The 27,680-nt window shown below is 45.1% G+C and overlaps 2 protein-coding genes across 30 annotated transcripts in view; one reads left to right on the top strand and one right to left on the bottom strand.

Moving 5' to 3' along the window:
- Positions 1-5,966, top strand: part of SEC13 (SEC13 homolog, nuclear pore and COPII component) — a 54,398-nt gene extending 48,432 nt beyond the window's left edge. For 5 of the 6 annotated variants that reach the window (XM_089919709.1, XM_089919708.1, XM_022562776.3 and 2 more), the window contains one exon: positions 5,509-5,966. In XM_089919709.1, coding sequence (XP_089775835.1) covers positions 5,509-5,622 — 114 coding nt within the window. In that variant the 3' untranslated portion in view covers positions 5,623-5,966. The remainder of the gene's footprint in view (positions 1-5,508) is intronic. The other variant, XR_016394762.1, reaches the window with a different exon arrangement.
- TATDN2 (TatD DNase domain containing 2) overlaps positions 3,478-27,680 on the bottom strand; it is a 64,687-nt gene continuing 40,484 nt past the window's right edge. For 10 of the 24 annotated variants that reach the window (XM_089919700.1, XM_089919676.1, XM_089919682.1 and 7 more), the window contains 7 exons: positions 27,417-27,488; positions 25,450-26,794; positions 23,979-24,275; positions 20,074-20,189; positions 7,968-9,779; positions 5,141-6,792; positions 3,478-4,962 (listed from right to left, as the gene is read on the bottom strand). The gene's annotated coding sequence lies outside the window, so the exon portion shown is untranslated. The remainder of the gene's footprint in view (positions 4,963-5,140; positions 6,793-7,967; positions 9,780-20,073; positions 20,190-23,978; positions 24,276-25,449; positions 26,795-27,416; positions 27,489-27,680) is intronic. The other 14 variants (XM_089919679.1, XM_089919683.1, XM_089919685.1 and 11 more) reach the window with 14 other exon arrangements.

Here is a 27,680-nt window from a genome sequence, read left to right as displayed (position 1 = left end):
ACTCTTTTCACTGAGCATAATGCCCTCAAGGTCCATATATGTTGTCGCAAATATCAAATATTCTTTGTTTTCTATGGCTTAATAATACTCCATTTTGTGTGTGTGTGTGTGTGTATTTATATATAAATACAACTTAATTATTCACCCTTCTGTTGATGGTCAGTTAGGTTGTTTCCATGTATTGCTAATTGTAAATACTGCTGTTATGAACTTGGGGACTCAAATGTCTTTTCAAGTTAGTGGGTTTTTTTGTTTTTTGAGGTTTTTTTGTTTGTTTTTAACATCTTTATTGGGGTATAATTGCTTTACAATGGTGTGTTAGTTTCTGCTTTATAACAAAGTGAATCAGTTATACATATACATGTTTCCATATCTCTTCCCTCTTGCCTCTCCCTCCCTCCCACGCTCTCTATCCCACCCCTCCAGGCGGTCACAAAGCACCGAGCCCGATATCCCTGTGCCATGCGGCTGCTTCCCACTAGCTATCTACCTTACGTTTGTTAGTGTATATATGTCCATGCCTCTCTCTTGCCCTGTCACAGCTCACCCTTCCCCCTCCCCATATCCTCAAAAGTTAGTGTTTCATTTCCTTTGGATTTATACCCAGAAGTGGAATTGCTGGATTATATGGCAGTTCTAGTTTTAATTTTTTTTAGTTTGTTTTATTGAAGTATGGTTTATTTACAATGTATTAATTTCTGCTTTACAGCAAAGTGATTCATTTACATATATATATTCTTCTCCGTATTCCTTTCCATTATGGTTTATCACATGATACTGAATATATTGCCATGTACTATACAGTAGGACCTTGTTGTTTGTGCATTCTATATACACTACTTTGCATTTCCTAATCCCAGACTCCCAATAGATCCCTCCCACACCCCCCATCCAGCCTGGCAACCAGAAGTCTGTTCTCTAAGCCTTGGAGTCTGTTTCATAGATAATTTGTCATATTTTGTTTCACATGTAAGTGATATCATATGGTATTTGTCTTTCTCATCATGACTTACATCACTTGATATAATATCTACGTCCACCCATGTTGGTAGAAGTGACATTATATTCTTTTTTATAATAATAATTCCATTGTATATATGTAGCACATATTCTTTACCCATTCTTCTGTCAGTGGACATTTGGGTTGTTTCCATGTCTTGCCTATTCTAAATAGTGCTGCTATGAACATAGGGGTGCATGTACTTTTTCCAGTTATACTTTTATCTACGTATGTGGCAAGGAGTGGGACTGCCGAATTATATGGTAGCTATGTGTTTACTATTTGAGGAACCTCCATTCTTTTCTCCATAGTAGTTATTACCAGATCGCAGTCCCACCAAAAACATAGGAGGGCTCCCTTTCCTCCATGCCCTCTGCTACATGTATTGTTTGTAGACTTTTTGTTCGTGGCGCCTCCTTGCCGTTTTGATTTCCAATTCTCTAACATTAGGAATGTTCAGCATCTTTTCATGTGCCTCTTTTTAACACTATGAGTAAAATGTACCTCTGGAAATTGGCCTCCCAAAACTAGGCCCTGTTTTGAATTCCTTTCCTATTACCTGCTCCTGGGCATTTCGTGACGGCAGGGGTCTTTACAGGCTCACAGGCTTTGAGAATATGAAGTTCCCCTGAGCACCTGCTTTAAAGCTGTTGTTACTGGAAACGGCCAAAAGGCGGCAGGATTTTTTCATGCCCAGCTCTGGTTACACCTGCATGTACAGCCTAAGGGGAAGTCGTGTTCCTGGGTTGTGAATTAGTGGAATGTGTCAGCACAAACACCCAAGGGCTTGTATCTCATTACTTCATTTCCCCCCTCCCAGACAGGTCCTAACCCCTGCAAAACCCCAGTGCTGAGGGTGCTGTCCTACATGGGTGGGGTGACCCCAATGAAGGCAGTTTAGGTGGGAAGGCCACCACCAGCAGACGTGGAGGCTAGGAGACTATTCAGAGCTCTTCCCGGCCAGAGGGTCCACCATCCTCTGGGTGCACTAGGTTGGCTTTAGCTGCGGGGGCGGGGGGGGGGGCGTTCTGCCTGGATCTGGAGATTGTGGTGACATCCCCAGGGGACCAGACACTCCAGGTCCAAGGGGGGCTCATTTGCTGGTACATCCTCCCCAGCTCCCTCAGGCCCAGAACACTCCAGCCTTGTGTTGCTGGCTGCCCAGGCTCCAGGGGTGTGACAGTAGCCCAGGTTCCCGAAGCCAACACGGAATAGAGGAGGCATTTTTCTCTTTTTATTGTATTTTGTTTTTACTTCTGATTTTAGTTTGGAGTGTTGTACATTTACAGTGTTGTTTTTGTTTCCGGTGTACAGTGACGTGTTTCAGTTATGCAGATACATATATCTGTTCTCTCTCGGATTCTGTTCCCCTATTGGTTGTGACAGATTGTTGAGTAGAGTTCCTTGTGCTCCACAGAAGGTCCTTGTTGATTATCCATTTTATAAATATTAGTGTGTACAGGTTAATCCCAACCATGGCATTTGTCCCTCCCCCCATACTTTCCCCCTTGGTAACCCTAAGTTTCTTTTCTACGTCTGTGAGTCTGTTTCTGTTTTGTACGTTAGTTCACGCCTATCAATTTTTAGATTCCACCTCTTCGTGAAATCATATCTGTTCTTCTCTGACTTGCTTCACTTAGTATGATCTCTAGGTCCCTCCACCTTGCTGCCAATGGCATTATTTCATTCTTTTTTATGCCTGAGTGTTCAATCCATTATATATGTACCACATGTTCTCTCTCCATCCGCCTGTGGATGGAGATTGTGGTTGCTTCCGAACCTTGAGTGTTGTAGGTCTTGCTGTAGTCAGTGAATGTGCAAGTGTTGGCTTTCCAAGTATGGTTATCTGCAGATGTGTGCCCAGCAGTGGGCTTGCTGGGTCATGTGGTCGCTCTGTTTGTGGTGGTTTAAGGAGCTCTGTAGTGTTCTCTGTAGCGGCTCTACAAATTTACACCCCCCAGTGGTGCAGGAGCGCTCCCTTTTCTCCACGGCCTCTCCAGCATTTATTGTTTGCAGACTTTCTGACAGGTGTGAGGTGATTGATAGCTTGTTGGAGTTTCATGTCTCTAATGATTAGTGATGTTGAGCATCTTTTGTTTTTTGGCATTCTGTATGTCTTCTTTGGAAAAATGTGTATTTAGATTTTCCACCCATATTTGGATTAGGTTGTTTTCTTGATATTGAGCTGCATGTATATTTTGGAGATTAATCTTTTGTCTGTTTCATTTGCAAATATTTTCTCCCATTCCGAGGGTTGTCTTTTCGTCTTGTTTATGGTTTGATTTGCTGTGCAAAGTCTTAAGTTTCATTAGGTCCCATTGTTTGTTTTTATTTCCATTTCTCTAGGAGGTGGGTCAGAAAGGGTCTTGCTGTGATTGATGTCATAGAGTGTTCTGCCTTGTTTTCCTCTAAGAGTTTGATAGTGTCTGGCCTTACATTTAGGTCTTTAATCCATTTTGAGTTTATTTTTGTGTATGGTGTTAGGGAATGTTCTAATTTCCTTCTTTTACATGTAGCTGTCCAGTTTTCCCAGCCCACTTATTGAAGAGACTGTCTTTTCCCCATTGTACATCCTTTGCCTCCTTTGTCATACATTAGCTGACCATAGGTGCGTGGGTTTATCTCTGGGCTTTCTATCCTGTACAGTTGATCTATATTTCTGTTTTTGTACCAGTACCATACTCTCTTGCTTACTGTAGCTTTGTAGTATACTTTGAAGTTGGGGAGCCTGATTCCTCCAGCTGTTTTTCTTTTCTCAAGATTGCTTTGGCTATTCGGAGTCTTTTGTGTTCCCATACAAATTGTAAAGTTTTTTGTTCTAGTTCTGTGAAAAATGCCATTGGTAGTTTGATAGGTGTTGCATTGAATCTGTAGATTGCTTTGCATGGTATAGTCATTTTTACAATGTTGATTCTTCCAATCCAAGAACATGGTATATCTCTCCATCTGTTGGTATCATCATCTTTAATTTCTTTCATCAGTGTCTTTTATAGTTTTCTGCATACAGGTCTGTTGCCTCCTTAGGTAGGTTTATTCCTGGGTATTTTATTCTTTTTGTTTGAGTGGTAAATGGGAGTCTTTGCTTAATTTCTCTGATTTTTCATTGTTAGTTTATAGGCATGCAAGAGATTGGAAGTGGGCTTCTTGACAGTGGGCCCTGTTTGAATTCTTTTTCGAAGAATTCATTGTACCTCTGGAAGTGTGCAGATACAGTTCTTCACTAGCCAGCTCAATTTGGGTTTCTGGCTTTCTCTCCTATGAGTGTTCTTAGGTGAAAGGACCTGCTGTTAAGTTCTGTTTTGGGTTGAGGCACTTTTTTCAACTCTGAATGTGCCACTGGCTGAGATCAGGTAGATAGGACAGCTGGTTTCTTTCCCTGCACTAGTGAGGCTGGAGCATCGGCTTCACAGCTGCCTGGATTCTCTGGTCAGGCTTGCTAGACAGTCAGGACTGGCTACTTGACTCAGCAGTAGGTGAGGCTAGAATTACCTTCCTTGCCCTGGCAGTACCCAGCAGAATAGGATCCAGAGAATGCAGGGCTTATTTTGGGGGGAGCTGAAGAGTCAAGAGTGTGCACTGAATTCCTGATCAGGTGAGGCCACTGGATTTGCTATGCAGACAGTGAATGCCACTGGCAGTGCCTTCTATTCCTGTGTTACCTTACGCAGGGTTGTTGACCGGCTATGTGGCTTCGCTGGTTGGGCAGTCCAAAGGCTGTATTCAGTAGCAAGTGCAGCTATGGACTGGTGTGCTTTCCAGGGAAGCAGCTTTAAGGTTACTAATGCTTTGTTTGTGGTCTGGACTGAAGCCTACCTGTGCCCCAGCTTCCCTGTCAGAACAGACTCACTTGGGCCCTGCAGGCAGGGACTCGGGCTGTGGAGATCTGAGTGCTGGTTGTTGGAAGCCGTCTCTGGTCACAGTCTGATTCTCGGCAGCTGGGCCTCACAGATTCAGCTGCGATCCTGGTGGAGCAAAACCGGAGTATCAGCACCTGCAAAGTGACGAGCACAATGCAGTGGGAGGGGGGAACAGGTGCTGGATGTCACTGGGGGGGGCCAGAGCCTCAGGGGAGGCCGCTCCCCAGGGTACTGTGCCAGCCCCTGGAAGGGATGCCGGGATCAACATGTGGCCCCTTCTTACCTTCAAACACAGTCGGTCTCAGTGTCCACAGTGCAGGACACTTCAGCCTCACTGCTGTGTTGTAGGATTTGTTCACTGGTGTGTCTCTATGAATAGCTGTTAGTTCTTCTTTTGAGGGAAAGTGAAGCCGTGAACAAGTTGTGTCACCATCTTCATGACATCACTCTCCATACTCCTCCTTTCTTACTCTGTGTGGATACTTTTCCTTTACTTCCACTTTGGTGGGATTTCAGTGGGGGGAACCAAAGTAAGTTTACCCACAAGACTGTGAGCTGTAGCTCTTGCTGGAGATCTTTGCCCTCTTTAGAGAACCCAGGGAGGTATGGGCAGGGATACATACCTGTAACAATGTGTGTGCTGGCTTGCAGGTGACCCTGTGGAAGGAGTCGGTTGACGGGCAGTGGGTGTGCATCAGTGATGTCAACAAGGGCCAGGGTTCTGTGTCCACTTCAGTCACAGAGGGTCAGCAGAACGAGCAGTGACAATACAGGCACAGCTTGCTCTCTACCTGCTGCCTCCAGGACTGCCCCTTCGTGGGCCAACTGACCACACAGCTGGGAGGAAGAACACCCAGCTCCCACAAGATCACTTCCTGGGAGTTGTTCAGAAATGCACCCAGGTTATCATCTGCCTTAACATGATTTGATATGGTTTGTAATTAACTGTCCAGCTGAACACACCTGTTCTGAGGGAAAAACAACTGTCAGCTCTATTATTTAAGATATTGATATTGTTGGTCATTTTTATGTACCTTTTAGGTTCAGGCATCATTTGGGGGGTGGGGAATTGTTTCCAAAGTAATTAAATAAACTTGTACTGCTTATAATTCTTCCTGCATTTTTCTAACCCCTCCCTACAAAGCTCGTTTTACCTCTTGCTGGTTAGTGTCCTAGAACAGCATTACCAAGACCCAGGTCCCTATGGGCCTAGCTGAGTCCTGCCCACAGAGCTGATCTGTCACTGTGTAAGTAAGTCCTTGTGACTCAGTTTATGCTGAAGGCACCATCCAAAGCTACACTTGGCCTTCAGGGATGGGACTGCAGCCCCCAGCTCTGCTACTTATCCTGAGGCTGAGGCTAATAAAGTCTGCCCTGCACATACAGGGGAGTATCAACCATATCCCAAGAGTTTACAAGACTGAAGAGGAAAGCAGGCACAATTCACCTGGTTTTCGGCCCAGTCAGTGGAAGGAGTGGCTCACCGACACTAAAACAAGGATCACATCCAAGGGGAGGCCCTGGGACCCTGAACTGAAACAGCAGGTCACGGCAGTAGCTGAGACCTGTATGAATGGCATGAACTTGGAGCTTTCACACGTGAAGCAGCACAGCAAACCTGTGTAGGAACAAGCCCCCAACTTACTGGTGAGGAAACGGGCAAGAAGGTCAAGAGCTGCCCTGGGCCATCCACCACCAGGTGCTAAAGCCACCACTGGCATCCTGATCTGTCTCAGCTCAGAACTCTCAAGGCTGGAATCCGGGACCTGCTGCTGGGGCTCCTCAGCCGTAATCGAGGAGTGGAGCTCACGCCGGGCCTTCATGTGCGCACACACCAATGAAAGGTCAGGCCGCTCACTGCAGGAGGTTCTGTGCACAGCTAAGTGTGGACCCCTCTTGTGCCTGTTCTTTGTCCATTTTTCAGCAGCAGAATCCCTGTTGTGAAATAAATCTTACATCAATCATAACATATAAAATTGGAAAAAGTGCAACTACATTGGTTCAAGTGAGGACAGAGAGGCCTTGGCCCACTAGTCGTCCCAAAGCATGCTGCAAAATCCTATCTTCCCAGAACAATAGGCAAATTGATGCTTCTTCCCTTCCATTATTCAGATTGAAAAGAAAGGCCAAGGAAGCACCTTTGCTCGGGCTTCTCAATAGACACAAATTACACTGAATTCTAGTTAGCTCTACGTATCTGCCTTCCTTAACAAGCTCCGTGCTCCCGAGGGCAGGCCTGGTCCTCCTTACAGTGCCATATACAAATGAATAATGAGAAGGGACTGGTCCCATGTCTCACAGTGGGTTAGTGACAGCTTATTGGGTTCCTGGCCATAGGCTGTGTTTATAGCTTACACCATCCCATCGAATAATCTGGAAGTAAATGAAATTACCACTGTCAACAGTTTATGCTTAGGGTGGTAACATGTTAGCCATTCCTGGGGTAAGGGAAATACCTCCAACTTGTTACAACAAAACAGGCCAACCAAGTGCAGTGCCATGTTGTGTCCATCTTCAGGGCAGTTGCCAAGCCCAAATGAGAGGAATGTAAGGGTAATTTAAAAGATATACAGAGAATTCTAGTTAGGGCAAGATGGCAGTAGCAGCCACACTGATTTTCAATCCTCTCACAAAAGCAAAGCAACTAGGATAGCAAAAGAAACCCCTGGATGACATTAAGGTAGCACCTCAAACTGAAACATCAAGGAGTACGGCCAAACCATTCATAACGGAGAGATTTCCACTTCCACACATGAAGGATTCACAGCTCCAAGAGTTTCCCTCAAGCCATTAACAACTAGAAAAACAAAATCCATGAAACAACTGCTTTCCGACGTAGGACAACAGGCAGTGTTTGGAAGAAGAGGAAAAAGTGGGCATGGGAAGGGAGCACCACAATGGCCGCAGCTTTCTTCCTGGAGGCAGTTCCCAGGAAAGGGCAGGGAAATCGAATCCAGAGCCGCCTCACTGAGTTAAAAAGACAGATGAGAGTTCAGAAAGGCAAAGGTAGCATTTACACAGCAGAGTACTAGAGAAGAGCGAGCTGCTCAGAGATAGCCAGCTCCTTGGATCTGCAGGAGGGTCTCCTAGACTTTTGACCAAGTACTAACCTGCTTACGGGAAGGGTGAAACTCTCGTGACCGAACAGCAGTGGGCCAAGCAATTCCTGGAACTCAACAGAGAGCGAGTAGTTCACGTTCCCAAGAACCAGAGTGCAACAGCCTCAGGATACAAAGGGCACTGGGTCGAGTCCTAAGAAAGATCATGCATCAATGGTGTATCTTCAATCAGGTCTAGAGTAAAGGCTGCTCTGGACCTTAAAAGCAAGCCTTGAAAGCATCAAACTGATCCACCAATAATTTCACTTTCTGCCAGATCAAAGCCCAACACTCTTTAAAGGAGTAACAAGAAAATTCAGCATGTGACAGCATACAATTTACAACATTCATCACCTAATCCAAAATTACTGGGCAGGCAAAGAAGCAAGCAAATGACCCATAACCAGGAGAGGAAAAAAGTGAATAGCCACAGACTCAGAAAGGAGAGAGACCACAGAATTAGCAGATGACTACCTTAAAGACAGCTATTATAAATATGTTCAAGAATGTAAAGGAGGGCTTCCCTGGTGGCGCAGTGGTTGAGAGTCCGCCTGCCAATGCACGGGACACGGGTTCGTGCCCCGGTCCGGGAAGATCCCACATGCCGCGGAGCAGCTGGGCCTGTGAGCCATGGCCGCTGAGCCTGCGCATCCGGAGCCTGTGCTCCGCAATGGGAGAGGCCACAGCAGTGAGAGGCCCGAGTTCCGCAAGAAAAAAAAAAGGAAGAAAAAAAAAAATGAATGTAAAGGATAATGAACATAAGAAAAATGGGAGATATAAGAAGGTTGCAAATGGAGTCTCTAGAAATGAACAATTCAATATCTGGAGTGAAAATACCCTGGATGGGAGTAAAAGCACATTAGACACTGACAGGAAACATCAGTACATGTGAAGACAGCAATAGAAACTATGCAAACTGAAGCACAGGGAGAAAAGCACACAAGACAAAACAAAACAAACACAGAGACTCCAGTATTAAGTAGTCTCAAATATGTGTCAGTTGGATTCCAAAGGAGACAGAAAAAAATGTTTAGAGAAACAGCCAAAATTTATCAGCTGGATTTCAACTATAACCCTACAGATTCTAGGAAATTAAAGAACCCCAAGCAGAAGAAAATACACATACAATAATAATACTGAACTTTCTTAAAAATTACATAAGCAGCCAGAAAAAAAAAAGACATATTACATACACAGGAACAAATATAAGAATGACAGCCAACTTCTCATTAGAAATTATACAAATCAGACTTCCCTGGTGAAGCAGTGCTTAACAATCTGCCTGCCAGTGCAGGGGACACACATTCAAGACCTGGTCCGCGGAGATCCCACAGGCCGTGGAACAGCAAAGCCTGTGCGCCACAACTTATCCTGAGCTCTAGAGCCCATAAGCCACAACTACTGAAGCCCGCACGCCCAGAGCCCGTGCTCCGCAATGAGAGAAGCCACTGCAATGAGAAGCCCGTGCACTGCAACAAAGAGTAGCCTCCGCTCGCCACAACTAGACAAAGCCCGCTCGGAGCAATGAAGACCCAACGCAGCCAAAAATAATAAATAAAATAAATAAATTTATATTAAAATAACTGGTTCTAGAACAAAAAATTTCAGATAAAGTAGACTTTAGAACAAGAAATACTTATAAGGGATAAAAAGAGGCATAATAATAAAAGGGTCAGTTCATCGAGAAGGCAACAATCCTAAAGATGTATGCACTTAAAATAGAGCTTCAAAATATGTGAAACAAAAACTCACAGAACTGAAGTCAGTTACAATTCCAGCTGGAGATCTCAACACTCCTCTTTCAGTAGCAGAAAAAATAGGACCCTAGAAAACAGTAAAGTTACAGAATACATAAACAAACCTAGCAATCAATTTGACCTAACAGGCACTCATAGAACATTCTACCCAGCAACACTTAAACGCATTCAAGTACATCTGGAACACTCATCGAGACACACTAATTTCTGGACCCTAAAACAAACTTTAACAAATCTAACAGAATTAAAATTATCTACAACATATTCTCACACTATAATGGAAGTAACCTAGAAACCAATAATAGAATACTTGGAAAATCCTCAAATATTTGGAAATTTAAGCAATACATCTAAATTACTCATGGGTGAAAAAAAAAATCACAATAAAAATACTTACCTATAGAGGAAAGGAGGAACAGAATGCAGGGGACAGGAATGGAAGATAATAGTCTCTGCATGTACCTTGTCTCATACCATTGACTTGGGAACCACGTAATGTTTAATAATTAACAAGTAAAGGGGAAAAAATCCCTAAAAACTGAAAAAACAACTGGATGGAATGTTAGGTATATATCAAGCCCATGGCATAACCACACAAAGAAAACATTTAACTCATTTGACCGTATATTCCTAAGACTGCGTTTAGTAGTTTTATGGTTTGTAGTAATTGTCGTAGTCTTATTTTGAAAGTATTATGTTGATACTGTAAGATACAGCAAGACAGAAGTAATTTTGTTAATGTAATTAGAAACCAAGATTTTTAAGATAAAGGAAGGAATTTAAGTATAAAACCCAAGAAGTGAAAGCACTGTGACCTTAAGCTTTACTTGGAAATAACAGTATTAACTCATGACCTATTTTTCTCCTTCTAAAAACTATGTTTTTATCATCTATGCACTGAAAAGGCCTAGAAGCAATACTAGTAGTTACCATCCAGACTGTGGTCTTTAAAAACTATTTCCCACTAAAAGAAACCAAAACTTCTTCAAGAAATGGCAAATTAAGGTCAGAAGCAGGGATGAGGCCAGGATTTCTTAATGAGACAGAAAGAAAACAAACTATTAAAAACGATAGGGTTGTGTCAAAAGCACACAGGAATAAACTCTGGAAGCATCAAAAAGAAAATAACTGTAATGGATTGAAACACTTATATTTTAAGAAAAAAATCCATGAGATTGGTTCAAGATGGCGGAGTAGAAGGACGTGAGCTCACTCCCTGTCGTGAGAGCACCGGAATCACAACTAATCACTGCTGAACAATCAAGGACAGAAAGACACTGGAACTCACCAAAAAAGATACCCCACATCCAAAGACAAAGGAGGAGCCGCAATGGGACAGGAGGAGGGGCGCAATCACAATACAATCAAATCCCGTAACTGCTGGGTGGGTGACTCACAAACTGGAGAACACTTACACCACAGAAGTCCACCCACTGGAGTGAAGGTTCTGAGCCCCACATCACGTTTCCCGACCTGGGGGTCCGGCAATGGGAGGAGGAATTCCTAGAGAACCAGATGCTGAAGGCTAGCGGGATTTGATTGCAGGACTCCGCCAGAACTGGGGGAAACAGAGACTCCCCTCTCGGAGGGCACACACAAAGTAGTGTGCGCATCAGGACCCAGGGGAAGGAGCAGTGACCCCACAGGAGACTGAACCAGACCTACTGGCCAGTGTTGGAGGGTCTCCTGCAGAGGCGGCGGGTGGATGTGTCTCACCGTGAGGACAAGGACACTGGCAGCAGAAGTTCTAGGAAGTGCTCCTTGGCCTGAGCCCTCCCAGAGTCAAGCATTAGCCCCACCAAAGAGCAAGTAGGCTCCAGTGTTGGCTCGCCTCAGGCCAAACAACCAACACGGAGGGAACCCAGCCCCGCCCATCAGCAGACAAACGGATTAAAGTTTTACTGAGCTCTTCCCACCAGAGCAACACCCTGCTCTACCCACCATCATTCCCTCCCATCAGGAAGCTTGCACAAGCCTCTTAGATAGACTCATCCACCAGAGGGCAGACAGCAGAAACAAGAAGAACCACAGTTCTGTAGCCTGTGGAAGGAAAACCACATTCACAGAAAGATAGAAAAACGGAAAGGCAAAGGACTTTGTACCAGATGAAACAACAAGATAAAACCCCAGAAAAACAACTAAATGAAGTGGAGACAGCCAACCTTCCAGAAAAAGACTGCAGAACGATAGTGAAGATGATCCAGGACCTCGAAAAAAGAATGAAGGCAAAGATCGAAAAGATGCAAGAATTGTTTAGCAAAGACCTAGAAGAATTAAGGAACAAACAGAGATGAACAATACAATAGCTGAAATGGAAAATACACTAGAAGGACTCAATAGCAGAATAACTGAGGCAGAAGAACGGATAAGTGACCTGGAGGACGGAATGGTGGGATTCACTGCTGTGGAACAGAATAAAGAACAAAGAATGAAAAGAATTGAAAACAGCCTAAGAGACCTGTGGGACAACATTAAACACAACAACATTCGCATTGTAGGGCTTTCAGAAGGAGAAGAGAGAAAGGACCCGAGAAAACACTTGAAGAGATTATAGTCAAAAACTTGCCTAACATGGGAAAGGAAATAGCCATCCAAGTCCAGGAAGCACAGAGAGTCCCAGGCAGGACAAACCCAAGGAGAAACATGCCAAGACACAGAGTAATCAAATTGACAAACCTTAAAGACAAAGAAAAATTATTCAAAGCAGCAAGGGAAAAACGACAAATAACATACAAGGGAACTCCCATAAGGTTAACAGCTGATTTCTCAGCAGAAACTCTACAAGCCAGAAGGGAGTGGCACGATATAATTAAAGTGATGTAAGGGAACAACCTACAACCAACATTACTCTACCCAGCAAGTATCTCATTCAGATTCAACAGAGAAATCAAAAGCTTTACAGACCAGCAAAAGCTAAGAGAATTCAGCGCCACCGAACCAGCTCAACAGCAAATGCTAAAGGAACTTCTCTAAGTGGGAAACACAAGAGGAGAAAAGGACCTATAAAAACAAACCCACAACAATTAAGAAAATGGTTATGGGAACATACATATCGATAATTACCTTAAACGTGAATGGATTAAATGCTCCAACCAAAAGACACAGGCTCACTGAATGGTTACAAAAACAATACCCATATATGCTGCCTACAAGAGACCCATTTCACACCTAGGGACACGTACAGACTGACGGTGAGGGGATGGAAAAAGATATTCCATGCAAATGGAAATCAAAAGAAAGCTGGAGTAGTAATACTCATATCAGATAAAACAGACTTCAAAATAAAGATTGTTACTAGAGACAAGGAAGGACAGTACATCATGATCAAGGGATCAATCCAAGAAGAAGATATAATAATTATAAATATATATGCACCCAACATAGGAACACCTCAATACACAAGGCAACTGCTAACAGCTATAAAAGAGGAAATTGACACTAACACAATAATAGTGGGGGACTTTAACACCGCACTTACACCAATGGACAGATGATCCAGACAGAAAATTAATAAGGAAACACAAGCTTTAAATGACACAAAAGACCAGACAGATTTCATTCATATTTATAGGACATTCCATCCAAAAACAGCAGATTACATTTCTTCTCAAGTGCACATGGAACGTTCTCCAGGATACATCACGTCTTGGGTCACACATCAAGCCTTGGTAAATTTAAGAAAACTGAAATCATATCAAGCATCTTTTCCGACCTCAACACTATGAGATTAGAACTCAATTACAGTGGGAAAAAAACGTAAAAAAACACAAACACATGGAGGCTGAACAATACGTTACTAAATAACCAAGAGATCACTGAAGAAATCAAAGAGGAAATCAAAAAATACCTAGAGACAAATCACAATGAAAACACGACGATCCAAAACCTATGGGATGCAGCAAAAGCAGTTCACAGAGGGAAGTTTATAGCAATACAAGCCGACCTCAAGAAACAAGAAAAATCTCAAATAAACAATCTAACCCTACAACTAAAGGAACCAGAGAAAGAAGAACAAACAAAACCCAAAGTCAGTAGAAGGAAAGAAATCATAAAGACCAGAGCAGAAATAAATGACATAGAAACAAAGAAAACATTAGCAAAGATCAATAAAACTGAAAGCTGGTTCTTTGAGAAGATAAACAAAATTGATACACCTTTAACCAGACTCCTCAGGAAATAGAGTGAGAAGACTCCAATCAATAAAATTAGAAATGAAAAAGGAGAAGTTACAACAGACACCACAGAAATAGAAAGCATCATAAAAGGCTACTACAAGCAACTCTAAGTGAATAAAATGGACAACCTGGAAGAAGTGGACCAATTCTAAGGAAGGTATAACCTTCCAAGCCTGAACCAGGAAGATACAGAAAAGATGAACAGACCAGTCACAAGTAAGGAAATTGAAACTGTGATTAAAAAGGGGCTTCCCTGGTGGCGCAGTGGTTGAGAGTCCACCTGCCGATGCAGGGGACGTGCGTTCATGTCCCGGTCCGGGAGGATCCCACGTGCCGCGGAGCGGCTGGGCCCGTGAGCCGTGGCCGCTGAGACTGTGTGTCTGGAGCCTGTGCTCCGCGGCGGGAGAGGCCACAGCAGTGAGGGCCCAGACAATGTTCCAACAAAAAAAGTCCAGGACCAGATGGCTTCACAGGTGAATTCTATAAAACATTTAGAGAAGAGCTAACACCCATCCTTCTCAAACTCTTCCAAAAAATTGCAGAGGAAAGAACACTCCCAAACTCATTCTATGAGGCCACCATCACCCTGATACCAAAACCAGACAAAAATACTACAAAAAAAGAAAATTACAGACCAATATCACTGATGAATATAGATGCAAAAATCCTCAGCAAAATACTAGCAAACATAATCCAGCAACACATTAAGCGGATCATACGCCATGATCAAGTGGGGTTTATGCCAGGGATGAAAGGATTCTTCAATATATGCAAATCAATCAACGTGATACACCATATTAACAAATTGAAGAAGAAAAACATGATCATCTCAATAGATGCAGAAAAAGCTTCTGAAAAACTCAACACCCATTTATGATAAAAACTCTCCAGAAAGTGGGCAAAGAGGGAACCTACCTCAACATAATCAAGCCCATTTACGACAAACCCACAGCAAACATCATTCTCAATGGTGAAAAACTGAAAGCATTTCCTCTAAGATCAGGAACAAGACAAGGATGTCCACTCTCACCACTATTAGCATAATTTTGGAAGCCCTAGCCACGGCAATCAGGGAAGAAAAAGAAATAAAAAGAATACAAATTGGAAAAGAGGTAAAAGTGTGACTGTCTGCAGATGACATGATACTATACATAATCTTAAAGATGCCACCAGAAAACTACTAGTGCTCATCAATGAATTTGGTAAAGTTGCAGGATACAAAAGTAATGCACAGAAATCTCTCTCATTCCTAGACACTAGCAATGCAAGACCAGAAAGAGAAATTAAGGAAACAATCCCATTCACCAGTGCAACAAAAAGAATAAAATACCTAGGAATAAACCTACCTAAGGAGGTAAAAGACCTGTACTCAGAAAACTGTAAAACACTGATGAAAGAAATCAAAGATGACACAAACAGATGGACAGATACACCATGTTCTTGGATTGGAAGAATCAATACTGTGAAAATTACTATACTACCCAAAGCAATCTACAGATTCAATGCAATCCTTTTCAAATTACCAGTGGCATTTTTTTAAAAAACTAGGACAAAAAAATCTTAAAATGTGTATGGAGACACAAAATAGCCAAAGCAATCTTAAGGGAAGAAAACGGAGCTGGAGGCATCAGACTCCCTGACTTCAGACTATACTACAAAGCTACAGTAATCAAGAAAATATGGTACTGGCACAAAGACAAAAATATAGATCAATGGAAAAGGATAGAAAGCCCAGAGATAAACCCACGCAGCTATGGTCAACTAATCTATGATAAACGAGGCAAAGATATACAATGGAGAAAAGACACTCTCTTCAATAACTGGTTCGGGAAAACTGGACAGCTACATGTAAAAAAATGAAATCAGAACACTCCCTAAACCATACACAAAAATAAACTCAGAATGGATTACAGACCTAACTGTAAGACCGGACACCATAAAACTCTTAGAGGAAAACATAGGAAGAACACTCTTGGACATAAATCACAGCAAGATCTTTTTTGATCCACCTCCTAGAGTAATGGAAATAAAAACAAAAATAAACAAATGGGACCTAATGAAACTTCAGAGCTTTTGCAAAGCAAACGAAACTACAAACAAGACCAAAAGACAACCCTCAGAATGGGAGAAAATATTTGCAAACGAACCAACAGACAAAGGATTAATCTCCAAAATATATAAACAGCTCATGCAGCTCAATATTAAAAAAATAAACAGGGCTTCCCTGGTGGCGCAGTGGTTGAGAGTCCGCCTACCGATGCAGGGGACACAGGTCCGTGCCGCAGTCCGGGAAGATCCCACATGCCGCGGAGCGGCTGGGCCCATGACCAATGGCCGCTGAGCCTGTGCATCCGGAGCCTGTGCTCCACAATCAAAACCCAATAAAAAAATGAGCAGACCTAAATAGACATTTCTCCATAGAAGACATACAGATGGCCAAGAAGTACGTGAAAAGGTGCTCAACATCACTAATTATTAGAGAAATGCAAATCAAAACTACAATGAGGTTATCACCTCACACCAGTTAGAATGGGCATTATCAGACAATCTACAAACAACAAATGCTGGACAGGGTGTGGACAAAAGGGAACCCTCTTGCACTGTTGGTGTGAATGTAAATTGATACAGCCACTATGGAGAACAGTATGGAGGGTCCTTAGAAAACTAAAACTAGAATTACCATATGACCCAGCAATCCCACTCCTGGGCAGATAACCAGAGAAAACTGTAATTCAAAATGACACACGCACCCCAATGTTCATTGCAGCACTATTTACAATAGCCAGGTCATGGAAGCAACTTAAATGCCCATCGACAGATGAATGGATAAAGAAGATGTGGTGCATATATACAATGGAATATTACTCAGCCAGAAAAAGGAATGAAATTGGGTCATTTGTAGAGACCTGGATGGATCTAAAGACTGTCCTTATTTTGAACATTAGTAAGTAGAAAAAAATGATGAGGGCTTCCCTGGTGGCGCAGTGGTTGAGAGTCCGCCTGCCGATGCAAGGAACACGGGTTCGTGCCCCAATCCGGGAAGATCTCACATGCCGCGGGAGCGGCTGGGCCCATGTGCCATGGCCGCTGAGCCTGCGCGTCCGGAGCCTGTGCTCCGCAACGGGAGAGGCCACAACAGTGAGAGGCCCGCGTACCGCATGTTGCCTTTCCTTTACAAACTGTATATCAAGGTGATAAAATAATTGCTGAAGGAAAAACTGGTAATAAATGTAGAAAGGAACAATAGAAAAAGAATCAGGTTGAGGTAAGGGGGTTGTTGTAGGGTAAGAGAGTGTGTTTTATCAGTTAAAGTTACACCCTGAAGATTTTAAGGCTGCAGTTACATGATTGCTGAGATTTGCTTTTAGAATATTCCTCCCAAAGGAAAAAGAGTATGTGGGGCAAATACACGAAGCAAGATGCTGATAAATGTTGGAACTGATGATGAATGCTTGTGGAGACTCACCGTATTACTCTCGCTGCTTTCATTGTAAGGTTGAAATTTTCCAGAATAAGTTCAAATATACATGGTGAGAGTTTATCTTACATATGGCCAAATTTTCTTCTGGAAACATTATTTTATAATCAGAAAGGAAGTGCCTCAGATACTTGTTCAGTATCTGAGAAATACAGATTCTCACGCCCCACGGCAGACTTACTGGATCAGAATCCGAAGATGAGACATAAAAAAGACTGCTTTCTTACCGCTTCCCCTATGCATCCACTGCACCTGCACCCAGCGGTTGAGATTAGATGACCCTACAGGCCTCATCCTGAGATCCTAGGGCTCTTAGCCATCCCTAGACTGCGCTACCTGTAGCTCTGAGAACAGTTTCAGCACAGTGGTTGGCGGGCGGTGCAGGGAGTCAAGCTACAGAGTGTGGAGGGGCCACTACCCATAAGGGACAGGAACTTCTGCCTGGACACGGTAGCATGAGGGCAAGAAGGCATCAATAGACCCTTCCAGGATTAGAGAGACCTGGGCATATTTTAACGCTGAGGGCAAAAGCTGGTAGAGAGAAAGACTGAAGATAGGAGACCGATACTGGGGGCTCCAGCCCCACGATGGCAGGAGAACAGGGAAGCCCCAGTGGGAGAGGTTGTGTTTGGAGCAGGAGGAATAAGACAGCACTGGGCTAAGGATGTGGAAGTTGTAAGAGTGACACCCATGATGATCTAGAGCTCGTCCAGTGCAGTAGCCGTGAGCCACAAGTAGCTGCTGAGCACTGGAAATGTGGCTGGTCTGAACTGAAACGTGCTGTGAAAATATAATACACAATGGATTTTGAAAATTTAGTAAAAAGAAAACCAGTGCCAAATATCTAAATCATTTATGACACTGATTACATGTCAAATTGATAGTATTTTGAATATATTGCAGTATATTATTAAAATGGATTTTATCTGTTTCTTTTTCGTTTTTTAATGGCACTCCTAAGGAATTGTTAATAGCATGACTGGCATGATACTTCTAGTGATCGATGCTGTTCTACAAGTTATGGAAGCCAGAACAAGGAGAAAAAAATAAGCCCCGCCAAAGAGCCCTATCTATCTCAAAAAATGAAACCCGTTTCTATTACCCCAGAACCTGCCTCATTCAGACCAAGGTTTGGCCAAATTCATGAAAAAACTCCCTGCTCAGCCAGCTACTTAACAGCACAAACAGAATGACTGTGGACTGTGTACACAATTTGTTCTCAGACACCACTGACATGCAGCAGTTAATTCGGTGATGATGCGCCCTTATCTGTGGATGAGGCCAGGCCCTCAAGGCCCTGCTGTGGGAAGGAAACCACCAACCAGCAAGCAATCCAGAGGAAGGTTCAGAGAAGAAGACAAATGGACAGACTGGCCTTGGCATTATCCACATTCAAAGGAGGGGAAACACGTGCTGAGGCCAAGTCAGTCCTCCCCACCCCGAGCCACACAGTCCTCCTCAAAGGCCTCTGGGCTCAGGTCTGCGTGCGTCCCCACCCCATGCACCCCGTCCACGGCCGGGGGTGGGCAGCGAGGTACTTTCTGGGTGCTGCCTCCCCCTCCCTCAGTGGCTCCGGCATCCTTCCTTCCTCCCCCAACCAGCCTCCGCTCTGCGGGATGTGCTTCGGGTGCTTTCCAGCCCGCAGGCCACCTTTCTGCTCCGGAAGAGTACACAGCAGCCGGCATCGGTGTTTGCCTTCGGGGTGTTATCTAAGATCAACACTGGCAGTTCCTGTCTCCAGGGCCGGGACTGAAGGAGGCCTCACATCTCAGTGGGGTCTGGTCACCATAGTCCGTTTGGGGTTTTGGGGGGCGGGGGGGAAGGGCGGGCCACGCTCTGAAAAAGCTGCAGGCCTTCTCTAGCATCTCCCCACCTGCTCCACCTTCAGCCCTTCTGAGCCCCGAGGCCAAGAGGCATCAGCTCAGGTGGCCCGCAAGGGCGAAGGCCTCCAGGTGACACACTTACACTCTGCTGGGACTGCGGGAGGATTCCGGCCCCCGCCCCAGTGCACTGGTGGTGAGAAATCTTCCAGCAGGAGGTACTCAGTCCCCACATTCTACTGAGGGGCTCAGTCCAGCCCCTCCCGGGCACCCACTGTCCCTAGAGTCTCCACAAGGGTCCAGTGCCCCCTGACGACCATCTCAGTCAGGCGGTCATCGGATGACCAGCGTTCTGCTGGCTCCCCTGCCCCATCCCGTCGTGCTCAGGAGCCTGGCTAGGCGTCCGGGCACTGCCACTCAGGGCTGCGTGGCTTTGGGGAAAGTGTGGTCCCTGTGGCATTCAGGTTTTCTCCCCGTGAAATAACGGTGCAGCCTCCCAGGTCTTTAAGGTCATGTCCTGTCACTCCTCTGCTCAAAAGCCTTCAGTGGCCTCCCTCTTCCAGATCAGGCCCAAACTCCTTGGGCCCCCAGCTTCCAAACTGTGCTCATCCCAACCCCGTACCTCCTTCTAGGCCTTTTCTTACAACCCGCCCCATTGCCACCCTCCTCCGAGCAGCCAGCCTTCTCACTGGGGCCACACACAGTCTGCACCCATGCCTGCTGTTCCCCTCCGCTCCTGCCCCTCTGCCTGCAGCGGTGCCCTCCCTTCAGAGCCCTGCTCCTCTTCCGCCGCCTGGATCACGGAGCCCTTCCTACCCTCCCAGCCCGAGCCCAGCCAGAAGTGAGCTCCTCCTCTGAAACGCTAGAACGTCTACACAGACAGCTCACCGAGCCCTTAGGAGTCACCACCTGGGCATCCTGTGGGATGAGCCGCTGCGGGCGCGTAAGGAATCCCCCACGTGGTTGATGCGCTCTTCGTCCGCGAACATCTGACGTGGCAAAGGCTGGCCAGGGTACAAAAAACAGTTGTCACCTGCGCGGTACTTGACAGGTTACAAAGGATTTCACACCCATCACCTCAGTTAATCCTCAAGCCCCTGTGAGAGGCAGCCGTGAGCAGGGGGACGCTCAGTGATCTGTGTAAGGCCAATCTGTGTGTGGTCACCTGTGGCAGCACCAGGTCCCGGCTCTCCTGCCCCCAGGGCACTCTGCTCCCTCTCAGAACCTGGCTGGGCGAGGGGAGAAAGGCCCGCACATTACGAAAGACCAAGCTGAGCAGAGCCATCACCACCACCCAGAAGAGAGGACTGGAGTCCAGCCCTGTTGGAGATGGTCCCTGCCCCGCTCCCCCGCAGTTTCCTCATCTGAAAAATGGGGCTTCTCTCAGGGAGGTGTGAGAGTTCCAAGAGCTGGGCTGCCATGAGCTCGAGGATCCCACAAGCCAAAAAAAAGAAATGCATGACCACACACCTGACTACCTGGCCGCGCAGTGGCGTAGCTCACCGAGCCCTTGCTTCTGAAAGCATCTGCCTCTAAGTGGTAATCACACTTTGAAAGGCGTCATCCCCACTAGAGGAATCCAAGGTATTGGAGAGCAGGTGAACAACTTGGGTGGAGGGAGAGAGGAAGCAGAAGTCCGCCTCCATGAGCCAGACACTCGCTCTGATGCAGAGACCCACACGCGGGCCTGGAGCCGAGGCACGTCCCAGCTCTAAAGCTTAGTAGGGGTGCAACCCTGATCATCACTAGCCAGGCCCACCGCCCTCTTCTCAACACCCAGCGGAGGCACCAAGACTCAAACATGGTCAAAGGGCCCAAGAAACCAGCTCCCGACCTGCTGGAGAAGCAGCCAGACGGGGCTCCGGGGAGGATGGGGGCCAGGCCCTGGGGGGAATGCTGGTCACCTGATGCTCGCCCACAAAGACAAGGCCTTACTCCTTTCTCAAGGGACACACAAGCCTTCTCTCCCACTTGCCTAGGTCATTCACTCCAGAAACAGAGGTTAAGCGCCCACTCTGGTCGGGCTCTCTCACCTGCCCCAGGCAGCATGGTGGGGTGGAAAGCTGAGGCCTTAACGCTCACACCTGAATCTGAACACCAGCTGTCTGGTCCAGCCCACGACACTGAACTTCTCAGGCTCCTCCCATGTAAAACACCCACCTCCCCAGGTCACTGTCAAGATTGAACACAGTATCTCCCGTGAGGACACCTGCACATAGTAGACATTCAATTATCCAAAGAGCCACCATTTACACCAGTCTTGCTGTGCACCAGGCACTGTTCTAAATACTTCTTACATGAATTTGATATAACTTCAGTTCATTTTCACAGAAAAACCCCTTAAGCAGGACAAAACTGATGTTCACATGAATTAAGTGACTTCCCAAGGTCACATAGCAAACACGTTTCCGACTCACCCAGAGCTGTGGGTACAGGCCCCCACTCCCCCATGTTCTACACCTTCCCAACCAATGTCACCCCCCTTGCACTGCTTCCTGGGGTATAGGGATTACTTTTGTTTCTGTTTTTTAATTTTCCTTAGCAATACAAGAAATAAAGAAACAGGCTCAAAGATTTAGGAAAAAAAATTATGATTACCAAATAAAAAAGCTGGGGAGAAGAAGAGATCAATTAGGACGTTGGGATGAACATCTACACACTAATATACATAAAATAAATAATCAACAAGGAAATACTCTATAGCACAGCCCACTGTAATAACCTATATGAGAAAAAAATCCAAAAAACAATAGATTATATGTATGTGTATAAATCAATAATGTTGCTGTACCCCTAACACAAACACAATGTTAAACATCAACTATACTCCAATATAAAATAAAAGTTTAATTTTAAAAAATGAGTCCGCTATTCCCCTCAGGCCCCCGTGACCGCTGTCACATCCCTAAGCAGACTTGGGTCCCAAGGCTGAACTGTCATGGGGCCGAAGGAGCTGGGGAGGATGTGGCAGCTATAAGCCCCCTTGCTCTCGAGTGCCTGGTAACCCCTAGATGGGACCACAATCTTTAGATCCAGGTGGCCCCTCTTGAAGCTAAACCAAGGCTACAGGACCCAACAGCCCGGTTGAACCTCGGGCTGAAAGACATTTGAAAAGTCACCAGGTTTCCATGGCCTCGGATGGCGGGGATCCCACCTCCAGCCTCCTTCCTTAGAGTCACCCCACGTGAAAAGGACAACCCCTCGGCATAGCAGTCTGGCGGGGGGCTGGGATATATCTGGGGGTCACAGGATAAGGAAGAAGGAGTAATGAGACACACGCCCTTGGGTGTTTGTGCTGGCACATTCCACTCTAATTGACAACCCAGGAATACAACTTGCCCTAAGGCTCTGGTCACCCCAGTAACCAGAGTGCGACATGAAGAAATCCTGCCGCCTTGTGGCCATTACCTGTAACTACAACTTTCAAACCACTGCTTAAGAGCACTTAATGTTCACAAGGGCTGCAGTGCTGTATTAAAATAACACCTACTCTAATAAATGTCCCGGGGTAGGTCATGGAATGAGAATTCAAAAACTGGCAAACTTAACAACAAACCGATTTTAAGAGTTAAATTTTAATCACGTTTACAAAAAAAAAAGAAAGAAAGAAAGAAAGAAAAAAGCATATGAAAAGATGCTCCAAATTACTACTACTTAGAGAAAAGCAAATCAAAACTACAACCAGGTACAACCTCGCAGGAGTCAGAATGACCGTCATCAAAAACTCTACAAACAATAAATAATGGAGAGGGTTTGCAGAAAAGGGAACCGTCCAGCGCCACTGATGGAAAGTACATTGGTAACAGCCACCGTGGAGAACAGTATAGAGGTTCCTTAACTACAAATACAGCTACTATACAATCCATAAATCGCACTACTGGGGTTACATGCAAAGGAAATCATAACTGGAAAAGACGCTTCACCCTAACGTTCACTGTGTCACTGTTTACAACACCCAAGACTCGCAAGCAACCAAAATGTCCATCGACCGATGAATGGATGAAGAAGACGTGGGTAAGTATATACACGAGAATACTACTCAGCCTTCGAAAAGAATGAAATAATTCCATTTGCAGCAATGTGGATGGACCTGGAGGTGATCATATTAAGAGACCTTAGACCGAGAAGGACAAATATCATAGGATATCACTTATAGGTAGAATCCAAAACTCGATACAATTGAACTAATTTACAAAACAGAGAGAGACTCACAGACCTAGAAAACAAGCTTAGGGTTACTAAATTGGAAAGGTGGGGGAGACAAATGAGGAGGCTGGGATTAACGTATAATCACTAATATTCATAAAACCGATAATTAAGAAGGAAATATTGTAGCGCACAGGGAATTCTACTCAGCACTCTGTCACAACCTATATGGGAGAAGAGTCCAAGTGAGCACAGTTATGTGTGTATACTGAATCACATTGCTCTACACCTCAAATAAACACAACACTGAAAATCAACTATACTTTAAAATGAAATAAAAATTAAATTAAAAAACGGAAAAAATGCCTAATAAACTCCCCTCAGGCCACGGCAATCTAGGCTATTATCACATCCCTGGAGCCTAAGAAGTCTGGGTTCCGAGGCTGGCCTGTTGTGGGACTGACAGTTTAGAGCACAGAGTATGCAAAGCATGGTTCTGGCCCTAAGCAACCCTGAACCAAGGATCACCTTTCACCAGAGGCCCTGGGACACTGACCTGAAGCAGCAGTCGCAGCAGTAGCTGGGATTTACTGAGACCTGAGTGAAGCAGCACAGAAAACCTGTGTAGGCGCATACCCCTGACTTACTGGTGAGGAAACTGGCAAGAAGGTCAAGAGCCGCCCTGGGCTGTCCACCGCCACGTGCCAGAGGCAGCGTTGACATCCTAATCCGTCTCAGCTCAGAAATCAGAACTCTCAAGGCTGGAATCCGCGACCTGGTGCTGGGGCTCCTCAGCCGTAATCGAGGAGTGGAGCTCACGCCGGGCCTTTATGTGCGCACACACCAAAGAAAGGTCAGGCCGCTCACTGCAGGAGGTTCTGTGCACAGCTAAGTGTGGACCCCTCTTGTGCCTGTTCTTTGTCCATTTTTCAGCAGCAGAATCCCTGTTGTGAAATAAATCTTACATCATAACATATAAAATTGGAAAAAGTGGAACTACATTGGTTCAAGTGAGGACAGAGGGCCTGGCCCACAAGACCTCCCAAGGCATTCCGCAAAATCCTAGCCCGCACAGAACAATAGGAAAATTGCTGCTCCCTCCCTTCCATTATCCAGATGCGAAAAGAAAGGCCAAGGAAACACCTTTGCTTGGGCTTCTCAATGGACACAAATTACACTGAATTCTAGTTAGCTCTACGTATCTGCCTTCCTTAACAAGCTCCGTGCTCCCGAGGGCAGGCCTGGTCCTCCTTACAGTGCCATATACAAATGAATAATGAGAAGGGACTGGTCCCATGTCTCACAGTGGGTTAGTGATAGTTTATTGGGCTCCTGGCCATAGGCTGTGTTTATAGCTTACACCATCCCATCGAATAATCTGGAAGTAAATGAAATTACCACTGTCAACAGTTTATGCTTAGGGTGGTAACATGTTAGCCATTCCTGGGGTAAGGGAAATACCTCCAACTTGTTACAACAAAACAGGCCAACCAAGTGCAGTGCCATGTTGTGTCCATCTTCAGGGCAGTTGCCAAGCCCAAATGAGAGGAATGTAAGGGTAATTTAAAAGATATACAGAGAATTCTAGTTAGGGCAAGATGGCAGTAGCAGCCACACTGATTTTCAATCCTCTCACAAAAGCAAAGCAACTAGGATAGCAAAAGAAACCCCTGGATGACATTAAGGTAGCACCTCAAACTCTGAAACATCAAGGAGTAGGGCCAACCATTCATAAGGGGGAGATTTCCACTTCCACACATGAAGGATTCACAGCTCCAAGAGTTTCCCTCAAGCCATTAACAACTAGAAAAACACAAAATCCATGAAACAACTGCTTTCCGATGTAGGACAACAGGCAGTGTTTGGAAGAAGAGGAAAAAGTGGGCATGGGAAGGGAGCACCACAATGGCCGCAGCTTTCTTCCTGGAGGCAGTTCCCAGGAAAGGGCAGGGAAATCGAATCCAGAGCCGCCTCACTGAGTTAAAAAGACAGATGAGAGTTCAGAAAGGCAAAGGTAGCATTTACACAGCAGAGTACTAGAGAAGAGCGAGCTGCTCAGAGATAGCCAGCTCCTCGGATCTGCAGGAGGGTCTCCTAGACTTTTGACCAAGTACTAACCTGCTTATGGGAAGGGTGAAACTCTCGTGACCAAACAGCAGTGGGCCAAGCAATTCCTGGAACTCAACAGAGGACGAGTAGTTCACGTTCCCAAGAACCAGAGTGCAACAGCCTCAGGATACAAAGGGCACTGGGTCGAGTCCTAAGAAAGATCATGCGTCAATGGTGTATCTTCAATCAGGTCTAGAGTAAAGGCTGCCTCTGGACCTTAAAAGCAAGCCTTGAAAGCATCAAACTGATCCACCAATAATTTCACTTCTGCCAGATCAAAGCCCAACACTCTTTAAAGGAACAACAAGAAAATTCAGCATGTGACAGCATACAATTTACAACATTCATCACCTAATCCAAAATTACTGGGCAGGCAAAGAAGCAAGCAAATGACCCATAACCAGGAGAGGAAAAAAGTGAATAGCCACAGACTCAGAAAGGAGAGAGACCACGGAATTAGCAGATGACTACCTTAAAGACAGCTATTATAAATATGTTCAAGAATGTAAAGGAGGGCTTCCCTGGTGGCGCAGTGGTTGAGAGTCCGCCTGCCAATGCACGGGACACGGGTTCGTGCCCCGGTCCGGGAAGATCCCACATGCCGCGGAGCAGCTGGGCCTGTGAGCCATGGCCGCTGAGCCTGCGCATCCGGAGCCTGTGCTCCGCAATGGGAGAGGCCACAGCAGTGAGAGGCCCGAGTTCCGCAAGAAAAAAAAAAGGAAGAAAAGAAAAATGAATGTAAAGGATAATGAACATAAGAAAAATGGGAGATATAAGAAAGTTGCAAATGGAGTCTCTAGAAATGAACAATTCAATATCTGGAGTGAAAAATACCCTGGATGGGAGTAAAAGCACATTAGACACTGACAGGAAACATCAGTACATGTGAAGACAGCAATAGAAACTATGCAAACTGAAGCACAGGGAGAAAAGCACACAAGACAAGACAAAACAAAACAAACACAGAGACTCCAGTATTAAGTAGTCTCAAATATGTGTCAGTTGGATTCCAAAGGAGACAGAAAAAAATGTTTAGAGAAACAGCCAAAATTTATCAGCTGGATTTGAACTATAACCCTACAGATTCTAGGAAATTAAAGAACCCCAAGCAGAAGAAAATACACATACAATAATAATACTGAACTTTCTTAAAAATTATGTAAGCAGGGCTTCCCTGGTGGCGCAGTGGTTGAGAGTCCACCTGCTGATGCAGGGGACATGGGTTCGTGCCCCCGTCCGGGAAGATCCCACATGCCGCGGAGCCGCTGGGCCCGTGAGCCATGGCCGCTGGGCCTGCGCATCTGGAGCCTGTGCTCCGTGACGGGAGAGGCCGCAGCAGTGAGAGGCCCGCGTACTGCAAAAAAAAAAAAAAAAAAATTATGTAAGCAGCCAGAAAAAAAAGACATATTACATACACAGGAACAAATATAAGAATGACAGCCAACTTCTCATTAGAAATTATACAAATCAGACTTCCCTGGTGAAGCAGTGCTTAACAATCTGCCTGCCAGTGCAGGGGACACACATTCAAGACCTGGTCCGCGGAGATCCCACAGGCCGTGGAACAGCAAAGCCTGTGCGCCACAACTTATCCTGAGCTCTAGAGCCCATAAGCCACAACTACTGAAGCCCGCATGCCCAGAGCCCGTGCTCTGCAATGAGAGAAGCCACTGCAATGAGAAGCCCGTGCACTGCAACAAAGAGTAGCCCCCGCTCGCCACAACTAGACAAAGCCCGCTCGGAGCAATGAAGACCCAACGCAGCCAAAAATAATAAATAAAATAAATAAATTTATATTAAAAAAAAACTGGTTCTAGAACAAAAAATTTCAGATAAAGTAGACTTCAGAACAAGAAATACTTATAAGGGATAAAAAGAGGCATAATAATAAAAGGGTCAGTTCATCAAGAAGGCAACAATCCTAAAGATGTATGCACTTAAAATAGAGCTTCAAAATATGTGAAACAAAAACTCACAGAACTGAAGTCAGTTACAATTCCAGCTGGAGGTCTCAACACTCCTCTTTCAGTAGCAGAAAAAATAGGACCCTAGAAAACAGTAAAATTACAGAATACATAAACAAACCTAGCAATCAATTTGACCTAACAGGCACTCATAGAACATTCTACCCAGCAACACTTAAACGCATTCAAGTACATCTGGAACACTCATCGAGACACACTAATTTCTGGACCCTAAAACAAACTTTAACAAATCTAACAGAATTAAAATTATCTACA

Source organism: Delphinapterus leucas, chromosome 10, assembly GCF_059928025.1.
Source record: "Delphinapterus leucas isolate spDelLeu-1000000601 "Yukka" chromosome 10, BTC_Dleu_Yukka2, whole genome shotgun sequence".
In the NCBI taxonomy this organism is placed as follows: Eukaryota; Metazoa; Chordata; class Mammalia; order Artiodactyla; family Monodontidae; genus Delphinapterus; species Delphinapterus leucas.
Note: the sequence above shows the minus strand (reverse complement) of the source record. Positions and strands in the feature narration are given on the sequence as shown.